A 23,916-nucleotide genomic window follows, 5' to 3' on the forward strand; every position below is an offset into this window, starting at 1 on the left:
GCCTGTAGTGTTCCATGGGGTTGTTGTGACCGAAGTGTAGGACCCGGCACTTGGCCTTGTTGAACCTCATACACTTGGCCTTGGCCCATCGACCCAGTCTGTCCAGATCCCTCTGTAGAGCCTTCCTACCCTCAAGCAGATCAACGCTCCTGCCCAACTTGGTGTCATCTGCAAACTTACTGAGGGTGCACTCAATCCTCTCGTCCAGATCATTGATAAAGGTATTAAACAGAACTGGCCCCAATACTGAGCCCTGGGGAACACCATTATCTAATATCTTATGAAAGATGGGGAGGATATTTGCCTCTTGGAGACCAATTAATGTCATAAGTTAATTATCACTAATTATAATTTAGTAACTAATTATTTTTATTATTACAATAATTTATTTATTTATTGGTAGATAGGAAAGAAAACAAGAACAAGCAGCCAATTTGCTGGATGAAAACTCCCTGCAATGTCTCAACAAGTTCCTATGGATTTGGATGTCCATGGATGGACTCATGCAGTACCATATATGCCTAAACAATCTGGAGCAGGGACTGAAAATACAGAGTTACCAAACAAATAGATTTTTCCAGAATTAAACAGGATAAATATATAAAAGGCAACTATGAATACTTGGTAGAACAACATTATTCATACTGAGTGATCGGACAACAAAATGTCAGATGAAATTCCATATGGATGAATGAAACACTATATGCAGATGAGGAAAAAAAGTAACACCTAAATTATTCAGCCATCCTACCTTCTGTATTAAGCACCATGAGCACATAAAGGGAGAAGTCTCTCTGTTGATAAACTGTATCATATAGGGACTAGGTACAGCTTGTGACAGTATTTTTTGATTTCCTTGCAAACTGGTCACATTTTCTATCTTGGGATTCCACTACAACCTTTCCTAACTGCCTTCTGCCTCAATTTGACGACTCAGTCAAAAAAAGATGCTTTTTCTTGTCTCCAGCATATTTACTCCAGATTAAAAAAAACATGAACAAAACTAATGAATAGGAAGGCTTGAAGATCGGGAAGCCAGGAACAATTTTAGAGGACACAATGTAAATTTACTGAGGATATAAAATAACATTTGGCAGCTCATGATGCTGGAAATCAGCCTGATGAGGACCAGTGAGAGAACCAGCTTCCAGACAGGTATACAAATTTAATTTGTATCCAATGCATTCTTACAGTAGATGGACCAGAGGCTCAGAGCCTCACTCCACAGGCAGTTCCTTAACACTTCCCATTGGTGGATATTGCCAGTAAAACTGCAGTTGGTTGAGTATTTTACAATGTCTATTATTTATTTAACATTCACCTTTGAAGTGCTCCCTCTTGTTTTCCAAATTAACACTCTCTTTGAAATGAAAAAATTCAGATCCTTTCAATATATTATTTAAGGCTTCTGCAGATAACAGTGAGTTATACTTAGCCATATTTCAAATGTGTCCTCACAAAGTAAAGGGAAGTAAATATTTTAAAACCAAAGCTCAGATTCTAACGATGCATTTGTTACCAATTATATTAATTGAAATACCTGATGATCACACTGTAAGTAAAAACAGAGAAACTGTTTTGAAAAACAACACCTTATTAAATTCAGAATGAAACATTTTAATTTTTTGCTGAAGATTTGGTGTGCAAGAATAACACTGGGTAAAAACACTGGAATTTGTACCACAGTCAAACAGGAGTCAATGCCCAGAAAACATCTACCCTTCATTAAATGAAGGGTTTGATTTAACTATTGTGTTGAACCCATCTGAATAGCTTAACTGAAGGGGAAAAAAAAGCACACTGCTAGAATAGAGTGCTAGGGAAATTATAGAGATTATGAAATGATTTACTGTGTTTATGACTCCCAAGCATTTTCTGCAGTGTTCAAAAAGCAATCAGGCAAAAGAAGGAAGAGAACTATGCATAAAAGGATATGGAGCAGAAACAAGGTAAAGTATGTTCCCATGACTGAACATCATTCTTTAATGTCTACACATATCATCAGAGGCTTATTGTCTCAGTTTTGTCTTCTCCAAACAGTTCCAGGTGAATTCCACCTCTACAAGCTAGTAAAATATTCAATAAGTGTTTAAATGTAACAAAATGGACATATATACAGAGTTTCATTGAAAAACACAGTATTAGGGCATTCACCATTGCAGGCAGAAAAAGCACAAAGATAAAGATATGAGATTACTCATCTAACGTACATATCAACTAGTCTTCTACCTACCACCTTATTTTTTACCACTGGTATAAATATAATACACTATAACATATTAAATGCAGTCCTGCCTCAGCCCCTTTATCATGCCAACCTCTGAATATTGACTGTCATAACAGCTACTAGGAATGGGATTCTACACACCAAACTTTACATCTGACATAGTCACAAGTGTAGGCTTTTGATTATCACCTGGAGGCATTTCTAAAGAATGATTCATCTCATCTAGTGTAGACATCTAAATTAGGTCTGATGAACTGCCCTCAGGATGTTATCTTTTTACATTAATTATAAATAGTTTAAACAGTCTTTTTTAAGTTGCAAATACCTATACCTTATCCTGACAGACAAGATAGAGATAATTAGGTCTTAAAAGAAAAAAAAAAAAAAAAACCACAATGATTTTTTAGCAATTGCCACAAGTCTGTTTTAGCCTCTGTAATTCCTAAACTGGCCTATGATACCACAACCACATGCCAAAGTGCATCACCTAGCCAAGACACTCTCTAATCAGTGAGAAGATGTAATACAAACAATAATGTTGCACACTTGCCCTGTTCAGGTGTTTTTGCTTTCTTCAGGGAGATAAAAAGGCAGAAGACAATACAGAGCTATAAGGTGGTTACACACTTCAACCGTTACAAACTTGGATCTGTTAAAATCAAGAGCAGATGGAATCTTTCCATTGACAATCTCCTAAATCACCTCAAAACAAGCACATGGAATATTTTCTAAGAAAGATGATAATGTTGTAATTTTACCATCAGGACAGTTATGATATTAAAAATGGTTAATACTATCTTAACAGTTACACCAGAGAAGTATGAAAACTCCACAAAATTACATATGAACCTTAGACGACAAAAGCCAGAATTTCTGACAAAATCCTCTTAACTCTAGACCAGAAAAGGACGTGAATGCTTTAGTGATGACCTAGGCTTAACTACCAAACTGCACAAAGCCACCTAGTCACCTGAGTGCCTGAAGACTCCTCGGTTTTCAGAGCTAACTATCCAGACATTTAGAGCTCTGGCAGAAGTACTGGACATACACAATTTAATTAAGATTAGTGAATTCCGATTTAGGGGCCTCAAACTGACATTTCTTCACACTAATCATGAGGAATGTGATCCAGCAGGTATACTGAGAGGATGTCTAGTACACAGTTCAGAACAACAGAGAGCAGCAATTTAACTAAAAACTACAAATGAAATAGGTACGTTTCATGTATTGCCCGGTCATATAAGCTTTTCTCCAAGCAGGAGACAAATTCAATTCTCTCAACTCGACAAGACTGAAACCCACCTCCACCATGTTTCAGTAAAGCAGAAAACAGGTTTCTCCAGCCAATTGACAAGGACACCAAATATAAGGGAAGAGGTCTGGTTTCTGTGCCCCCGGCCTCTCCACTGGAATTCTTACACAGCAGTAATCACATAAAATATCAGTTCTGAAAACAAGAACATCAGACCTCCTCTCTTTTACAGGGAAAAATAGTAAGATAGTTCATTCGTCTCTTGGCTCTATTCTTCAAATGCATGGCCACACAGCAGACCACCTACAGTGAAGAACAGTTCCATCAATCCTCTCTGTAAGGCAGCTAAGTAGCGCATTTAATCAGTAAAAAGATGACCACCCTTCCCCCAACACTGTCAACTCTTTCAAAGAATAACATTAAAGGAGAAAAATTAGATTACCAAGTACAGGGAGACAGTTCCAGGCTATAAATGTTGATCTGCTGTAGATGTCCAATTTAGAGGTACTTGATTTAGTTTCTTAGGACATCTCTCTCCAGTGCTTACACTGATAGATTAACAAAACATAGTCCAACCTATGCATAATACCCTCCCTCCCTCGTTGCCTGACGTATACTCTACTCAGCAGCACGTAACTTCTCCCAAACACTACATGGGAAAAGTAGGTCTCTACCACAACTACAGGCTAGTTTTGCTGACACTGACCATCACTGCAGTTGAACCCTTCCACAGATCTTGCACTGAGTATCTTCCTCTCTTGATATCCACAAACCTTGTCCAGATTGGTAACTAAGTTTGATTTCATTTATCTCAGGGAGACTGTAAAAACAGGAAACTTATGCATTTTCCCTAATTCTGTTTTCCCTTTTGACGGAAATATGCAATACAGATATGGAAATCGAGATTAATGTCACTAGGTTTTAAGTTTTTACTGGTATATAGGACTCCCGTTGTTTGGCATGGCACTCAAGAGGTTCTGCTAGGGCAAATGACCAGCCTTAATTATACTCAAAAAGTTTATACATCCACGAATATGTATCTTACCTCTCTCCATTCTTTGTTTCCAATGGCTTGTGTGTACAAAACACAGACTGTGAAAAGAAAAAAAAGATGTTTGATCATTTTCAGATTCTAACATACTCTTAAATGAAGCGAACCAATTTTGTAGTCTGTTGTTCTGCTGAAATTAGTAAGTGGGACAATCAAATAGCAATAGGTTTTCCCTCAGTTTTCAGTATGTCTAACCAGACTGGTGACATTATGGTCTAGTTGTTGCAGCAATGAGCTAATAAATAGGGTGGTTCTAAATTGGGAGGTAACACTCATGCTTGACCTCCAGCAAATCACTTGACAATCCTTAGCAGAAAAACTGGGTAAAAGCAGGTCTTCATTAAATGTGGATGGTCTGGCTATCCTAGTTAATCGAATGCATAACTACCCTAAACTATGCTTCCTTCAAGAGATGAGAGAATGAAAATAAAAACAAGCAAGGACCCTAATGGAAAAAGAGACAGGGGAGATAAAAGTGGAAAAAGGAAAAAAGTAACTTCTCAGGTTTTCTTCCTTAATTCTGCTTCAAATTATTTATATATATTTAAGTATCTTGCATATGCATCCTTTATTTTTAAAAAACAGAACCTAATAAAAAATTGAATCAATGAAGTTTGTCAATCTAAGCTGTTTCGGAAAGACCAAGCAGCACAATCCCACAGGCATCACTCTCCTTACAGATCTGTTTTTCCAGTACAGAGCCTGCTACCCATTAATCTGCAGCTTCCACCACAGGGACTGGTGACAGAGGTACAGCGATTACAACGAGGTCTTTTAAACGTTACTATAAGTACAAATAATTTAAACTGAAGGAGTACTATAAACTTTATTTTCTACAGTCTGGAACTAGTCGCAGGTAACGACCATAAAGCAATTTTTACCTGAAACTCCAATACAACCCTTTTCTAAACAATGGAAATATAGATATTTGAACAAATATCTGCATTTTCTGACAAATTCTTCTCCTGTGCTCATCATTATTTTTCAGCAGAAGGTTAAAAGTCATACTGTTTTGGGTTGCAGCCTTGAACAATAAAGGTGGAAGCCTGGTTTTGTTCTCAGTGAAGCCAGAATCATCAATAGAGCAAAGCAGAAATGAAGTCAAGCTTCAAACTACATTTTCTTCTTACTTGAAAAGTATTTGCTCCACACCAAAAAAAAAAAAAAAAAAGATTCCCATTAGGCAGTAGCAGATAAAAGGAAGAACAGAAAAAAGTAAGTTCAGTATTTTAGCTCACATAGAAGTTAAAAGTTAACACAATTCAACTTTTTTTTCAAATAAGATGTCTTGTAGAAGAAAAAAAAGCTTTTACAAAAAAATTCAAAATCATTCTCTGCAGAGGTCTGTCTTTCTCCACTTACTCTAAATGAAACCTTGGGCAATCACACTCCTAGCTTTGGTGCCTGCTTATAGTAGGATGAATCCAAACCAACACGCCTATTTTTAGAGCACACGCTGGAATAGATTGCTGAACTATATTGTATGAAGAACAAAGTTAAATGGGAAAATGTGAGATAACAGAGTGAAATGGAAACTATGAAATCAGCTGCAGAAGTATCTGAAGATTACTGAACTTCTGACTAACCTTTGCATCTAGTAAGGTCTGTCCCAAGGTAACCCTGGGAGAAGAAGGAAATGTTGCCAAACTAAGTTTCCATAGATAAAAACAAGCAAAAAAAAAAAAATTCTCTGGAAATACCCCTACTGCTAACATAGAATCAGGCAGGCTTTCACAAACAGTCCTTTCATCTTCCCATTGAAAACTCTTTTTAAAATTAATGTTACCAGTTCTTCAATAATTAATATTTTCCAATTTTCAGTAGTTGTTTCCAAGAAAGCAAATGCCTTACTAATTTCAAAAGCAGATATAATTGTGGATTTTGTCTATTTTGCCAAGAGTTTACATCTAAGTTTTCAATTAGAAATTTCTCATACCTATAATCCAGTTGAAAATAGAACTGAAATCCATTTAGAGGAAAAGCCATTCTTTACTGATAATGTGCACGTTTGCTATTCAGATATTTGTATTGTCCAGATTTTTCTTAAACATAACCATTTTTCACTATCGATTTGCTGCTTTACTTTTTGTACTACATTCTGCCCTGTGTATTAGTGTTAATACAGTAAATCAAGAAAGAAACGTGCATTGCAGCTGTGGAACAAAAAGAGTATTAAAAAATGAGAGATTTAATATTGAGGAGAAGAAAGCAACAATACAACTATAAAATATCCACTACCATCAAATTTTCAGAAAAGAAACATTTCTGGCACTACCTTATCTCCCTAGTTTATGAAGTCAAATTAAAAAAAAAAAAAAAATCTATGAACAAAAAGACTAAAAAAGATTACCCTAGGGTAATTTCAGTCTCCTTCCATGGCTGATGAGATGGGAGTTACACAATATAAAAGGGTTAAAAAACAGGTATAAAGCTCCACCTTAAAACTAATTCAGTCTCTTACTCTATTCCTGGTTTTCAGAGGGCTGCTCACACCTACCTGTCTGTTAGAAACCTAGTTTCCAAATCCAGTTTCTTTGCAGTCAGTTTATTATCATTTATGTTCTATCTTTGGAGGACTTACAGCAAGCAACGCTATCATTCTCACCTTTTCATTGCTGAGGCATTAGTAGAATTCTATTCCCCTCCACTACTAGTGGTTCCCCGGTGCTTCTAAAGGTATATCCCAGGAGTGGGACCACCTCTCTAGTTTACGAATAATTTATATAAAACCTTAAATGAGGAGAAAAGAGCTAAGAATTTGTAGTGTAACTAGCAAATTTCTGATATTCATCTAGGCTGCAGATGTGGCAGGTACTTTAAATATAATGAAAATATAGACTAATAATAAAATAAATATTACATTAGATGATTATAAGTAAAAGGTGCAAGTTTGACAGTGATACATACATGTGCATCTCAAACTGACATTTAAAAAATGTCAGTCCTAACGAAAGTTATAGAAAAGGCATACATTCCAGACTTTCTGACAAATACTTTGCAAATTTAGAATAATTTAAAAACTTCTTCTATCTTTCCTCTAAAACTCACCCCAGAAATTTTCAGGAAACCATCCATAATGCTTGTCTCCATCAGTAGTAAGTTTCACTATTCTTAAAGGCTCTCAGAGAGATGGTTTTATAAAGACCCTGATATCACACTAATTACAATAATCCCTCAAAAACTTCTTCAAAATCATATCCAACTGGAGAAATGCAGATAAATACATCAAAGTTGATCTAAAGCACTTGACCTGTTCAAACCAGAGATCTAAGGCTTCATGAAGCAACCAATTTTATTTTTTTTTTAGCAGAAAACAGTTAATAGTATTGTTATGCCAGAGGGGAAGGAATAAAGTCAGATAAACAGGAAATTCTTAAGTTTCAAAAGCCAATATATCATGCACCCACATTCTAAGATGGAGCTGAACAACCAGTTCTTCTCTTGTAATCTGGAAAACTGAGGGAGCAATGACAAAGTTCAGAGCAGTGCATTGATGAAGAGTAACATACCCTCAACAAGGCAGTTGGCAGAGAAACCCTTTTGGAAGGCTTTGGCATATGAGCTCTTTCAAGGGAAGATAATCCATATCTATAGTCAGAAATATTAACATTTAGTAATTTTTAACTCTGGACACTGATACCACAGTGTCAAATTAAAGGTAAATTTAATGAAATCTTGCAGTGAAGAGGACAGTGGAAGTGTCAACAGTTATCACTCAGTTGTAGATTCAGTTCCCAAAATATTATACTTTGCGCCTTCTTGTTTTCCCAGACAGTTTGGTCCTCCCTTACCCTACTCTGATCCTTTCTCATTCAATGCATATATGCTTATCCTTTAGCCTGGCAACTACTGGTACATCCAAACTGCCCACCTCAGTTTTCCCAAACATAACAACACATCTATTCCCTTTCAAGGAAGTCTTAGCCACAATAAAGTTGGCCTTTTCCCCATGCTAGCTAAATCTTTCCACGATCTTGCACCCAGTTCTAACAGGGGCTCCCCATTACTCTTCACTGACCAGCTTCTATACCTTCTAGGCAGAGTTTCCTGAAGGTCCCTTTGCCCCAGTCGTCATGACATTCCTCTCATTGTTACTATCTTCCATAGGGAAATCCTCCAAGGGAAGAGTTTTTACCACTCCAGTCTTTCATATCAGACTCTTCCTACTATCATAGTCAGGAGTCACAAGACTCCACAAGAAGACATTCCATCCTGACCACGGTGCTACCACCACAGCTGCATAGTGGCTTAGTTTTGCTAGCCAGTGCACAGGAAGAAAATGATTCCACGTAACTGTCACTGGACAGAGAAATATGCCAAATTCATTGATCTGTATCTCCTTTGCAGGTCTGATCCCTACCTCATCAGGGAAGCACTGTTTTAGCTCATTGTCTCCAAGAAAATTAAAAAAAAAAAGTTTTCTCCAAAACATTCCTAGAAAAAACGGTCTCCAAACTGGAAGAACAGAATGGTCCAATTGCAACAGTAAATCAATATATATGACTTGCTTTGACTCCACTGAGGAAAAAGCACTGTCAGCAAGAGACTTCAGTATTGTTTAAAATACTTCATGAACAAGGACTATCCAAGTCCATCCCATTTATATCTAGTATCTCTACATGCCAGCTTCCTCTTGGCATGAATATTCTAGATTGCAGGGAAGTGGTCAGAATTGGAATAAATACTGAGTAGCAATTACAGTATCAAAAAAAGGCCAAGCAAACCTTCTAAGAGAACCAGAGTAATCACAAGTTTCTTTTTAATTTCATGAGAAGGTTGTTTATGTTGACACAGGAGTCAACTATACTCATGTGTGTCCCTCTCTGAGAAAAAGGCTAAGAGGATAAAATCAGATTTTCACTATTAGTATGATCTCTAAATAACTGCACTGGAGTTTGAAAAGTATATTAGAATTGGCCTAGTCAAATCCAATGAGACCTCAACATGCAGAGTGACTCTATATGGCTCTGTCTTGTATGAGATCTAATAGTTGTAAATTGTGTGGGTCTAAAAGTGGATCTTGTGAAAGTGGCATGGTGCCGGTTTTGACACTGTTTTTAGCTAACAGGATGAAGTTACTGTATACAGACCACCCTAAGAACGGTCTTTCTCCAAGCAAACAGATAAAGTTATCCGATGTACTTCCAACTACAGAAAAGAATAGCACTTTTTATACTACACCCTAACCCCTTTTACTTTTACAGTAAGACTGTATCTCTGTGCATAACTAAAGGACACTAGGAGCAAACAAACTGAACTGGCTAATAAAAAAACCTGCAGAATATTAAAACTAAGTGTACACTATTTGGAGAGTACCCACAATGAAAGCTGCTTTGCCAAGTCATTTCTCGAGTGCAAATACAGTATGAGCACTTCCAGAGCCAACAGTTTCCCCCTTCTCTCTTTATCAAGTACAGTATTACTGTATTCCATGTTTTTATACTGCTAACCTGTGATAGGCCCAATTGGCAGCGTAACTGGGTACTCTCAGCTTGAGACCAGATCCCTAAAGCTCACCACCAATTTGAGTGCTTTAAATAAGCTATTTACGAGAAACAAGAAAGCAGTACATTTTTAATTGATATGCAAGGTTATGACACTTTAAAAAAATATTTTCATATACTGTGAATCCATAAAAAATACCACCAATTTACTTCTCAGAAATATTTTAAAGACAGATATTAAGGTTTCTTTAGGTTTTCCTGCTACTCTGTTTCCTTGTGTCCCTTGCCCAGCATGGGTCACCCACCAGCCACGATCACTTGGGTTGCCCACAGGACACAGAGCCTTCAGAGATGTACTGCCTTTTGCGCGGAGCATCTCCTTTCAAGGACGCATTCCAGCAGCATATCTTCAGAAGCGTGGCTCCAGCAGTATCTTCAGCAGCTGTCTCTCTGGCTCTTAGCTGCTGCTGCTGCTTTTTTTCATGTTTGGGCAGGGGTACTGTGTGTTGCCCTGGCTGGCAGAACTTCTGGCAGGCAATGGTTACCCACATGGCTTTCAGAGTCGATTGGAACCAGCTGTGAGAGCCACAGGGTGATTCACAGCCTCCTCCCACACAGGTCACACTGCAGTCCCCTGCTACTCAAACCCTGCAATTTATGCCTAATACCGTCCCCTATCTGATAGAAACTTGAAACACTTGTCTCTAATAATATTTGAGCTTAGAAACTAGACACCTCATCACTTTTGTTGAAAGGCACCTTGATTCAACAGAGAGATCTCTGAATTCAATCTATCAGGGGCAATAGGTCACTGACCACTCTCCAAAATTGCTTAATCCAGACAACTGAGTTTCTATTAGCCAACTAAAAAACAGTTAGTAATGTGCAAACCACTCCTTTTTGCGTCTGCATGACCTCCCTACACCAGAGGCATGGTATTGCCTATGTCTTCTTTTTTAAAAAAAAAAAAAGTTTTATAGGTTAGGAATGTCAAAGGTATTCCTAACTTCATGCAGCTTTTCTCCAGGAAGTAGAAGCTTTTCCCATCAAAAGTCCATTGTGGAATTTCTCTCAAGAAACTTTTAGTTAAGAATGGACAAACATATTCTCACAAAAGTACTCAAATGTTGCATACTGTCACATGACTCACTATTCAAGTATATCCCATCAGGACATGCTTACATGTCCAGTCACTTGACAGAAGTATATGTGTCTCAAGTTCTTTCCAATGTCAGTAAGCACAATACATGGTATTCTACAGAAGAAAAATCCAGGCTTAAAAAAAGAAAATGAATTTACAGATAAAAAAAAAATATGGAGAGTTGTAGGGCAGACAACATGACCCAAGACACCATAACCTAAAGACTAGTCAACTAACACTACAGAAGTACTTCGATTAAATGCTATCAGAAAAAAAAAAAAAAAAGGAAATTTTTTGTGGTCTCAGTTCCTTGATAAAAGTTTTATAACATGGGTGATAGACGAAGGTAGTCAGGGATTTTAAATCGAAAGTCCCTTCATATATAAATTCAGAGGCATGAGAGTTTTGGGGGATCCAGTCATACATTAATAAAACTTATGGGGAAAGTGGGTGTCACTATCTTACATATCTGAAAACATTCATTCATAAACCATCATACTATTTTTGATCAGGAAATGTAATTTTTCCCAGAGATGAATTAACTTCATTTTATTTTTCAGCATTTGACTCTACGATTAGTGGACACTATGCACTAGCAGCAAGTACTCCTGGTTTATTTAGAAGTTTGCTTACTAGCTTTGAAAGACCTCTAGAACAACAGATACTAACAAAAAAAAAAAAAAGAAAGAAATACTTCTCTGCATTTATTAATTCTAGGAAAATGTAGGTTGACTGCTAAATAAGGGACTGTGTAGCTAAGGAAAGCAATATTGAATACAGATTCTTTAAAATCCCAGTTCATATAACAGAAACTATAAGTGTAACTTATTTAACTGTAAACTTAATTACTTTAAATAATTGTCACAAAACCAATGTAAACCTAACTGACACTGAAGAAAACCACCCACCTAATTTTTAATCCAGTGTTTACGCATTTGGAATATATTATGAGAAGAAACAATAAAATGCTATATACTTACTCGGATCAGATTTAGAGAACGTATCTCTGTCCAAAAGATTTCTGTTTTTAAAAAAAAAAAAAAGACAAAAATCTTATTTACAAAAAATAGTGAAAGATACAAATCAGATACCAATGCATATATGTTTTTAACAATTTTGATCGAGAGTCAGCTTAGTTTTCTGCCCTCTTAATATGTAAGATTTACTCAAAGTCAGCCAGCACAAACACTTGAGTCATCTTACATTTCATTTTAGTATACATTTTGGATTTGAGCAAACTGTAGCTCATATACTGCAATACCATGAAGTGAAAAGCAACACATGACAAGCACATTAAATATATATAACGGACATCAGGAACAGAAATACCTTTAAATCACAAACATTTACCAGAGATTATCTTGCCAGTTGAACCCAAAAACTTTAGACTTTACTTAATAGAATGGCTATGAGATCTCAGAGCCATCAGGAAATATCTGTAAGAATCTGTCACGGATGAGTAAGGTAAAGAGGAGTAAAGCATACACAGGACATACACCAAAATTAGGAATATCTACAAAATAGTAGGAATAAGTAGTAAGAACTAGTTTCTTTGTTATGCAATGTAGTCCCAATATTGTAACCACACTTCAGCCATCTGAGAACCATACACAAGTGAGGAGACTCAAATTAACAGTCAGGAGAATTGTTAATCAATACTGACCAGAAAACCATTCTTAGAATGTTTACCAACATTTCATCATTCAAAAATAAAAATTTAAAACAAAATTCCAAAAAATTTAATTATCTCGACAAGCTAGAAAAATTGTCTGAAAACAGGATGCCATTGAACAGGGACAAGAAAGAGCTAATAGGCTTAGGCAGGTAGTTTAAGTTAGGTATTAAACTTAATCAAGAGGAAAAATGCAGCATAGCTGCATATGGCTGGATATAGAGCAGTTATGTCAAAAATCATTCTAGATACCACAGAAGACAAGAAATTGAATGCAAGTCAGGAATCTTGTGCCTTTCGGAAAACGGCATAGTGGAATATATAAACAAAAATGCCACTTTAAAGTAATTGTCTGGTCTTCATAATACTAGTAAACACTCAATTCAAGCAATAATGTTTTGGGCACTCCAATGTCTCGCAATCTAAGACAGACATGGAGCCACCAGACTCCAGCAGAAGCAGAAATAATCAGAAGTCATATTATGTATCTACGAGGAAAATTGCTGCAAATTGAAGCCCACCTCCATGTAGACAGAGCAAGTAGGAATGGGTTTAAGCCTAAACTGAATCTTCTGCACTACTGGCACAGAAGTTGAAATTTACTGCATTGTTTTACCATCTTTTGTTGTTAAAGGTAGCCAGACATGATGTGAAATCTCCATCACTAAAGGTCTTTATGAACATGTTAGGTAGCTACAAGTCCTAATAAGTTCTTCGATCCTACCCCGGAGCAAGAGGAAGGATTAAATAACCAGTTTACATCCCTTACAGCTTATTATTTTTAATAATTAGTACAGTCTCTTCAAAGGTCACCATTTATTACTCTCATTCAGATCTAAAGCATATTACTTTTGTGCTACTGAACAGTCTGAAAAGTGTATTAATATGTTGTTCAATACAGGGGTTCTAAGCAGTCCACTCAGACTTCAACAAGGAAAAGAGACTGTATGCCAAATTTAGGTACTGCCAAGTCCACATTTCATAACAAGCAATATGAACACAAGATATCTTTAAAAGAACATTGGGCGCATGTTTTATTTACTTTAGCCAAAGTAGGCACTAGGATTAAAATTAGTATTTGTGAATGAACCTGAAGTCTGCACATGCTACTTTTTCAGAACTTCTCTAATCCATTCAGAAGTGGGATTTTTATATATATATTTAATTATACTCAGAGAGACTGTATTCCATCTTTAACCAAAAATGTGCAAATATAAATTGAATTATTAATAAACCCAGGAAAATCAGCGATTTCAACTCTGTATTTGACAATGACCACTACAAACTGCTTTAAGAGACAGTACAGTAAGTTCTGCAATATTAGAATTGCCAATCCAAAATGAAAATTGCCTCCTGTTCCTCTTTAATTATACAAACCTAGATATGCCATTTATTCATGGTAACTAGAATTGGTTTTATTATCCCCAAATGAATTGCTATAAAAACCCAGAATTAGGGTTATACTAAAGAAACAGTAGATTAGGCTTTGTGATAGGCCTCCCATGCTCACCATTAGGATTCCAAGCAATTTTAATTCCTCTGCATAAATACTATACAATGACCTTATAATTGGTATGTTAGTGTTTGTGGCTGCAGATTAAGATTAAACCATTTCAACGACTCTTACACTGAGCCCAGGTACTTTCACTTTTTAAAATATCTCCTACTCTTATTTTGTTCCTTTTAAGTTTTGTTCCTCTATTTTCCCATATACACTAAGAACAGAAAGACTGGCCATACCAGGTACTGTAAAGCTTAGTCTGTCCTGATACTCTTTATTCCAGCAGTTGCAAAAAGTAGCCACCATGGGCACAGCGTAAGACCAAGGTAAGAACCTGTAATACCTCCTAAGAACATTCCTGGTCACCAAACATTAGCTGCTCAGGGACTTCTTGAATTAAGAATATTTCTACATAGACAGTATCCCTGAAAGGACTTTAAGGGCTGAGATACCAAAGTTTAACATTGTAATTCAGGTCAGTGTCATTAATTCACAGTTTTGAACTAATACAGCTTGTAATATCCTCAATTTGACCCTTCACACATTTTTACCATAAATAAACAATGTTTTCAGCAAAGTTTGCAGACATGTCTGATCTTCCAAATCATTAATAACCAACCAAAACAGTAACATAAGAAATTAACAAGCTGCTCAAGCAATAGAGCCAGATTTGGAAGAAACTTAAAGACCCGTGTCAACAGGAAAAAAAAAAAAAAGAGGTCTGATTTGTCCAGTAAGTCACCTAACAGCTCATGAGGTCGCTCAATTTCATTTGTGCATTTTCATTTTAGAAGGAAAACAATTAAGTGCTCCTTTAAATATATGAAAACTGCATGGCACATAAGCATAGGACAATCTACAACCAAAAAAAATGCTAAAAGGAAAAGGAGAAAGAAGACTGGATGTATTTCTGGAATTTTATGTAGTCTTCATCCCCTTAATAGTCAATGGCACTTTCTGCACAGGCTGAGCAATACAGGGTGTATCTTTTTCCCTTTTTCCTGAGAAAAGCATTCTCTTTGGTAGTACACTGTTTTGTCTCAGGAAACAGTCGTAGGAAAGATCACAAACTCAGAAACCAGAAATATCTGAAACTTCTGTTTCTTCCTCCTAATCAAAGTATCAAGAGAAACAAGACTTCTATTTTGACTGAACATGGCGAGTATATTTTCTCTATGCCCGTTAAGCCTTTCAGACAAAGAATGCAAAAAGAAAAGAGAAGGAATTGCTATCAATTATGAGGAAGGGAGATAAAGAGGAGACATGCTTTTACCTGGAGAAACACACACATCAAATACCTACAGCAAAGAAGTCTAGGAACACCTGTGCAGAAAGCATTATTCTACCAGCACAGATCCTGAAGGAATTCATTCTGCACCTGCCCATTCTGGAGTGGACCTTCCAAAATGGTTGGAATAGCATAGATGACTAAGGGAAAAAACACAAACAGGAGCCATGGCAATAACACCTACTTAGTCTAAACTGGAAAGCGTAAGACAGATTAGAAATGCTGGGATAAAGATTTATTTTTCTGTATAATGAAAGCAATTTCCCCAAGGGAAAAAAAAAAAAGTAATCAGTAAATAAGAAAAGATAAAACATATTTAGCTATGCCTTGCAGAATGACTTTGTTCACACAGTTTCATGAACTCCATAAAGATTTGTCAAAATAACAGTTTCTGCTCAATGCTTTGCTTCAAAAATTGTTTTAGAATAGAACAGAATATTTCAGTTGGAAGGGACCTACAGCGATCACCTAGTGCAACTGCCTGACCAAAAGCTAAACCATGTTATTAAGGGCATTGTCCAAATGCCTCTTAAATACTGACAGGCTTGTGGCATCAACCACCTGTCTAGGAAGACTGTTGCAGTGTTTGACCATACTCACAGTAAATAAATGCTTCCTAATGTCCGGTCTTTTCTACTATGTTTGATGTAAAAACATCTCATATGTATGTCAGATACTTCCAAGATTCACTGATCTAGTTAGCAGTGGTAGCTGAACAGAAATCATTACAGTCTATGTTGCTTTGTACGATCTCACATACTCCATGCACTATACGTATATTGACAAAGACTGACCTATATTAAAAAGTAACATCTACTCACCTTGTTCACATATACTTTGCTTCAAATTTTACTTTATTTTAATGATCAATATCCGAACTTCCTGTTCTGTAATTTTTTTGTTTTAAATTTAACTCTCTGTTAAACCAAACTGTTAAGCAGAAGTAAATCCAATTCCCCCTTCAGAAGCGACAGAATTCTAGCACTGAAGAACAGACCACAGTAACTATAGAATTGAATAGTTTAAAATCTATTTCTCTAGTTTCAAAAAAAAACCCCAACAAACACCTGCATTCATATGGCTGGAAAAATACTTATTTATACATTGCTTTCAACAGCTCTGAAATCCTTAATGATAAAAATCTAGTTTACTTCAGATGCATTTGTCAAAATCTCTCCAAGTGTTAAGGTTTTATGTTTCTCTTTAGATTATATTTAGAGTGCATGCAAAGATTCCTTCGTTGTAAAATAAAGCACTCAGCAGTTTGCAAACACAAAAGTTAGTTACCCACACAAAATTATTTTTAGAAAATATACATTTTCAGTATATTATATTCTCATATAAGCATAAGTATTTTTCTCGCTGTAGACCTGTATCACTCCATGAGAAGAGGAATTGTCCCTAGTTCATTAAACAGTTCATTAAACAAATGCATTTGTTTCCCTCACTCACTGCTGGACCCATGTGCCTTTTTCAAGAAAGATCCTGAAAAAAAAAGAAGCATCTCCTCACTTTTTACTGTGCAGAATAGTATCCGTTCTACTACCAATTGTAACATAACTGTATTACATCCTAGTAGTCACTGTCCCTCAGCCTTAACTGATATTACTGGACTTGCAGCAGTCAGTCCTAGGTAAGATGATGTATGATCCAAAGAGCCTACTTGAGTGAAGAGTCCACTTAATTTCTTGCAGAGTAATTTCACAAACAACTTTTCAGTTGTAGTGCTAGCTTAAGTAGTCACCTTTCCCTAGCTATTTACTCTCTCCTTCTGTATTCTGTCAGAACACAATAAAAAGCAAGCTATTAGCCTCCAGATCTCTAGATTCAAAATGCCCTGGACCTAAAAGCAGATTAGACAATTTCACAGAATTTTACCCTCTTGTCAAAATAACTGGTTCTCTTAGGAAAAGCTCACAGGTGAGAAAATGGTGGCTCTCCTGACTAAGAGGCAATTAGGATGACCTCTTCCTCTCTATTCACACTGTCTCCACTCTCTGGGGCACTAGAAGGACTGGGAAGAAAGCAAACGTATCTCTGATATGCAAGCTTAAGAAAACATCTGCAATACCTCTTCATAACCTTTGGAGAAGTAATTGACTCTTCCTGTTCACAAGAAGACAAAGAAATAATTTTCAGCCTCCCACTAACTTTCATTGTCATTTTAAACATTCATTGGCTCAGAAGCCATTCTTTTAAGGGAAAAAGAAAGGGAGAAGCAGTAGGAAGGATTAGACCAGCAGTGCTTCCACGAGTTTTATGACAGCCCACAGAAAGCCTTCTCTGTCTAGATGTACACAAACAGCTTTAGCACGAAACCTCTATTAAAACTGCTGACTACTTCTGGGGGTTAAAAAAATCCCCACGGAATTGCCATGTTTATTTTCTTAAACATAGCAACAGTTTTGCAGGAATTCTGTGGAAACAGACAGGAAGTACCAGATTATGAAAAGATACTCTTGCAGATGAGGCAGACCTGAACACAATCGTGGACTGTTCCAGTTTAAATAAAAATTAAGTCTGTTTAGTAAAATCACAAACTAGTAGAACTCTGCTTCAATACCAACCCAATTATTATTATTTGAAACCAACAGAATGAACCATCTAAATTCCCGTTTCTAAGGCTGGGCAGGTAAACAGTCTCTGGCTCTGAGCTACTAATGTCATATCCTGAGGGACAGCACTACAGATTGCTGGTGGTTGAAAGACCTATTCAACCTAGCGTTAACTCACCGGTCCTTTCTGGCTACTTTCACCCAGCCCATCCAAATCCATGGACATGCTGTCCTATTTTAGATCTGATTTCTTCAGGTATGCATAGCTAATACAGTGTTTCATTAACATATAACAACACATAAAACATACAGATTGGTTTTGCACAGTTTTTCTGAAACAATGTTTTAAAAGGTATACATCAAAGAAGTTATTTAGAAAGCAAACGTATACCACCAATGTAGTACTCCTCATCCTTTCTCAGCCATTGCAGGGGTTTTGATGGGTGAGGCACCGCTTTGATGGGCAGAGAAAGAAAGAAAATGAGGAAAATAATACTACTACAGAAAGTCATCATAATAATACATTTAAAGTAGTTACACTCTTCCTAGTACCTAGGCCTTTTCCTGCTGTCAGGCTTTCCTTTACACCACCCTTTGGAGGTCTAAGACTGTGGGCTTCAGCTGTGGGAGGGTGTTACAGTGAGCCCTCCCTCAGCGTCCCATGTCCTGTCTGGGGAGAAGCATGAGGTTTGCAGTGGTGGCAAGGGTGGAGCAGGTGGTCTCAGAAGGAGTACTATATCGATGGCTTCTTCCTCCCCACTCTGAAGACACCTACCTGAGGTATTTTTCCAACATGCTCTTACACCTTGCTCTTGGTTCATTGGTCCGCAACTCCATTTTACATCCACATCCACTGTACATAGCGTGTATTGCATCTGTTTGAGACTTGCGCTTTCAGCTGTTTTGCTTTTGCGCAGCTCACAGCCTGCGCTTCTTTCCCAATCACGGGTGACCTCTTTACATCATTGGGGTCCCCAGCGGCATCCCGAGCGCCCCCTTGTGAACCTCTGCTCCTGCTCCCCGACCCTGCATCCCGTGTCCCCACTCGCGAGGTCTCTGCTATCACACCACGGCGACGCTCCTCTGCACTACACTGCTCTTTGAAGGTCACAAATACATCATTATACACAGAATAACTACTTGCTACTACTATCTGTAGAAAGAAATATAGTTACACCACACAATCACACAAGGACAAGCCAAAGTGAAACTAAGCAGTAACCACCTGGTCAAGCTGGGTTTGAGTTTGCAGCTAAGCAAATCAAAACAAAGCTACATGTAGGCAAAGACAAGTTTAGACAAAACCTGACAAGTCCTGAGACTTGCACAGTTAGTATGAAACCTGAGGCCTGTTCCTAGCAATAGCAAGACTGAATTTACAGGGCAACAGACTGGCCTTAAATTCTAGAAGTCACATGGCTGCGTGCTTAAAGTTCAAACAATATAGACACATAAGCAAAAACCAAACTGTGTAGGCTATCAGGAATGCATCTCCACAACTGTTTTGATAGACACTGTTTATATTTTTTTCTCCCAATACACTCATTTTTCTCAGCTCAAGCCAGCTTGTTGTCTAGGCAGTTTCAATTCAAAGATAAAAACCACATAAAATCAGCTTTCTGTTCTTGGTCACACATAGCCACTCCACAGACTTTTAATCCAACCCGACACACATACACAAAGCAAGCAGAGAAATGAAAACCAGAGTTACAATCAGGATGAACTTTATATTCTCTATTTTGTACTGTACAGTTACAAGCTCATGTAATTTGTTATGATTATCTTTTATCATTGCATCTTTCTGGGATAGGGATTTCTAACAAATTATTAATATTTCCAAATAAACAGGAGGTAAGTACACTGGCTGGAGAAAAGCGATCTTGCCAGAAATCGATGCCTAGGGCAATCAAAGATATAACTAAACATATCTTTGGGTACCGCAACCACTAGAAAGTGGCCGGTTAAGGCTTTCAGACTGCCAAACAAAAGTAAAGGCAAAAATTCTGAAGTAGTATGTTCTGTTCCTCTGTGCAAGAAACTTGAAATTAAATTATCTTCATTACCGAGAACAGGAGTTGCTTAAGTCCATTCAGTCCATTCATTAATATTACATTTCTGTACAAATTGTGAAGCGGTATAGAACTGATCCAAACCAGGCACGGCCAACCAATTGTATTTCTGTTGAATTAACCATGATAAGGAGTTTATGTTGCCTTTATGCACATTATGCCTGGTGTGGGAAAACAATCAGTGTAAAGCCTATCCAGCATAAATGCAGAACGATGAGGACAGACTGCCTGATTGAGCATAAAGCCTAGCAGAGCAACACTATTGTAACAAACTTTCTGAAGTAGCAAAGTGACCCTTTACCATGTCAACATTTTACAACACTTACACCATCTTTCAGATAACCACGTCATCTTTGATATACTACCAGAAGTCATAAAGTGATCAAACTACAGCTTCACTTTCCTACAGATACTAAAAAAATCACTCTCAAGCAGATAATTCTGATTGCTAACTCCTCATTCAGTAAGTAAACACTAACATGAGGCATAATGAAACTCTTGGCCTTTCCTGTAAGATAAGATTTCATAAAGGCTGTGGCTCAATCAGGAGACTACAGGAAAAAAACTAGGTTGGTCCACACAGTAACCATCAGGAGCAGAAATCACAACAAAAAGTGAAAAACTTGAAAGCCCATTGAACTACCTTGAACTTTGTATGTTCACACACAGCACAAACTTCGAGATATACTATGATGATCATCCACTTGTGTTCTCAGCATTAAACACGTTATTTCAGTCAACAAGAGAGTAACTGCACTGATTGTAGGGAAGATGGGAGTAGAATATGAAGTTTTTCCAAGATTTAACTAGATTGCAATCAGTGAAGAACATCAGCAGAGAGGGAGATACAGGATGACAGACACATGGCCTGAAGCTTACCTCAAGCTCACATGAGACCACAAGTTTACACACACAGCTGTAAGTGAAGATGCAGGTGTAGGCACAGGCCTATGATCAGTATGCAGACATACCTTTAGAGGAAGAGGAACCTTTGGGCTGGAAAACAGTAGCAGAGTAAAAGATAAAGAGCAGCCGATATTCTCTCTTCCACACCAAATGAAGGCCAAGGTCCTGATCCTTTACAACATGACAATCATGCAAAGTTATGCCAGGCCACAAAAAAATAAAGATTGCATAGCAGGTGACAGCGAAATTTTCATCAGACCGTGGATGCCTTTCAGGGCATGTGATGAAGGGAGCTACAGGGCGCAGAGGGAGATGGCTGCTAGAACAACTGATCCAGACAACAGTGGACTATTACCAACACCAGAAGATCCTCTGGGATGACACATTTAAGTTGTTCTGCCACATTAGAGCTGGCTCTTGAGCCAAAGAATACAGATTGCTGGTTAAAAGAAACCAAAAACTCAGAGGCTTGGAAATCTACATCTTACAACAGTCAGAAAAGAATCATGTACTTTTTGTTTGATAGGCACTAAGTAGAAATAACTAGAAAGAATTATATTAATTTCTTGCTTTTCTAGCATTTGTAAAACTACAGCCAATGCTGGCATTCAATGAGAATCACATGAAAAGTTTTTAGTCATAAAGAAACCCCAGAAAGAGCATCACCTGATACCCAAAACATTTCTGGATTTTATAATTTTCATAGACAATTTCTCATCCTATGAGATGCACTTCTCCTAAAGGCTACCCGATGTGCCCCTGAAGCTAAAACAGGCTGTCTTGCAGAATAAGAAGTAGTGCAATGCCATCTGCGTAGTACTGGAACCTGGCTAATTTGGTCACATTGACAGTACGGGCATGCAGGGAAAATTAACTTGGGAAGAGCTGACAGTCGAACCATACAGAATTAAAAGCTAAATGAACAGAAGCTGTATCCTCACTGAAAGAAAGGAGAGACAAAAGACTATTATCTAGAGTTACAAATTTATTTTGTGCCACGAACAGCTTGCACTGCTTCACTGACCACCAAGTTACACCACCTCTATAAACCAGAAGAAGTTCCCATATTTCCTACAATGAAAACAAGCAAAAAAACCATAAAAATTTAGGAAGAAATTATAGTTATCAGGTGATAATTGTTGATGTAAACCAGTGACCAAATTGGTTCTACAACTCTTCAAGTATCAAGGGAAAACTAATGTCATGACCCAAACTATTTTAAAAGTATTTATTTCCAGGTGTTAAGAAATACACAACTGCTAATTATTAAAGAACTTTCAGCATTCTCTGAACTTTGCAGTTTGCTCTTGCTGTATTTCACAATTCCATTTAACATTACTTTTCGAGGCTTTTCCCAATGAATGTGTTTATAGATGAATCACAAGCATGTGTTAATCATTAATCTCTGCCCCAATGTCATTCACTTTACACCCAATTTTGAAGCATCATTTTGTAATCAAAAGCTGTCATTCCAGCAAATAAAGAAGAAAGGAATCACCATGGAAATTCCCATCCTTCCCTACTTGACATCGAGACACATCAGGATGGGAGACCATTTTTTTAAACAAGGAAAAAAAAAGCAGTTCTAACAAAACAGACATGGCTTTTGAAGATACGTACACAGAAATTAACATTGTAAACTATATATTGAAATTAGTTACAAGTAAGGTAACTAAGGTCAGAATTGACTGATCATGTCATATACCTGCATTTCTTCATAACTATTTGATGGACACTTAAATCACTATAAAACTAAGGTTTGAAGAAAACATTGCAGGTATATAGAAACAACACCTGGAATGAAAGAAACTCCCATATAAGTGAACTGGGTCAAATGCAGCATAAACGTCCTGGCATTTGTAACTGTGACCAGTTATTTGAAGAACCCAAAAGTAATACTAGAGGTCCCGGACTGCTTTTACACACAGCAACACGCCCTTCATGGGACCCGGGTTTCCTGTGGTTATTGCCAACGAACTTTGCAGAAACAGGCAGTAAGTACATCAGGGTGTTCATACGTCAGCCTAGTGACTGTTTTCAGTATTCTAAATTCAATCTTACTCTATTTCTCATCGCCTCAGCCTTCTTTTGAAATGCATCCTTGATTTATTTACTAAGGAAAGAGAGAGAGCGGTGTGACAATTTAAGCTTAGAGCGCTGCCATTCTGACCTCGTAGTAGTGTTGACAGCAGCAACTCCCGGGCAGCTACATTAGAAAACGGAGCAGCGGACTGTAGCACAAACTTTGTCTCATTTCCCATCAAGAAGCAACACTAACAGTTCAAATTATCCGCTAGAAGCTGCCAACTCTGCTGGCGAAAGGAACCACTGCTCTGCAACTACCAGGGAATACTTAAGGAAGCTGCGAGACGTGAATGAAGACATGAATATAAAAGCCCACAAACAAAAATATTTTTAGACCTCTGACGGGAAATTCTCTGTGCTTCAAGAGAGAAAGCAGTGTTTTTGAAATACCGATAAACAAACCACGGCCAAATAAGTGTCGACGAACAAAACTTCCTACACTCGGTTTTGTGTTACGGGCTGGCATTTTTTCAATTTATCGGCAGCAGCGTTACCACGAAACGTGACGAGGTAACACGCCCTGTTTCGTAACAGTTTTGCAAGAGAGCCTTAAACAAGCTGGGAAAGGATTATTGCGGAAGGGAGTTTTGTCCGTCCCCACCCGCGGCACTTGGGACGCCCCCAGAAGTTGAACACCTGACGGAGAAACCGCTCTGCGCGCACAGCGACGCGACGCCCGCTCCCCTCCGGGCAGCCCCCCGTGCCGGGGGAGGCACGGGAGGGAT

The 23,916-nt window shown here is 37.6% G+C and overlaps 1 protein-coding gene across 1 annotated transcript in view; it reads right to left on the reverse strand.

Annotated features, from left to right (window-relative positions):
- CPNE8 (copine VIII) overlaps positions 1 to 18,968 on the reverse strand; it is a gene marked incomplete at its 3' end in the record, with an annotated part of 93,789 nt that extends 74,821 nt beyond the window's left edge. Inside the window, exons 1-3 of the mRNA XM_009695907.1 lie at positions 18,907 to 18,968; positions 12,096 to 12,136; positions 4,525 to 4,571 (exon numbers count right to left, since the gene is read on the reverse strand). Of these exons, the coding sequence (XP_009694209.1) occupies positions 4,525 to 4,571; positions 12,096 to 12,136; positions 18,907 to 18,968 (150 nt within the window). The remainder of the gene's footprint in view (positions 1 to 4,524; positions 4,572 to 12,095; positions 12,137 to 18,906) is intronic.
- Positions 18,969 to 23,916: the final 4,948 nt, after the last annotated feature.

The sequence above is a fragment of the Cariama cristata genome, unplaced genomic scaffold (genome assembly GCF_000690535.1).
Source record: "Cariama cristata isolate BGI_N322 unplaced genomic scaffold, ASM69053v1 scaffold4252, whole genome shotgun sequence".
In the NCBI taxonomy this organism is placed as follows: Eukaryota; Metazoa; Chordata; class Aves; order Cariamiformes; family Cariamidae; genus Cariama; species Cariama cristata.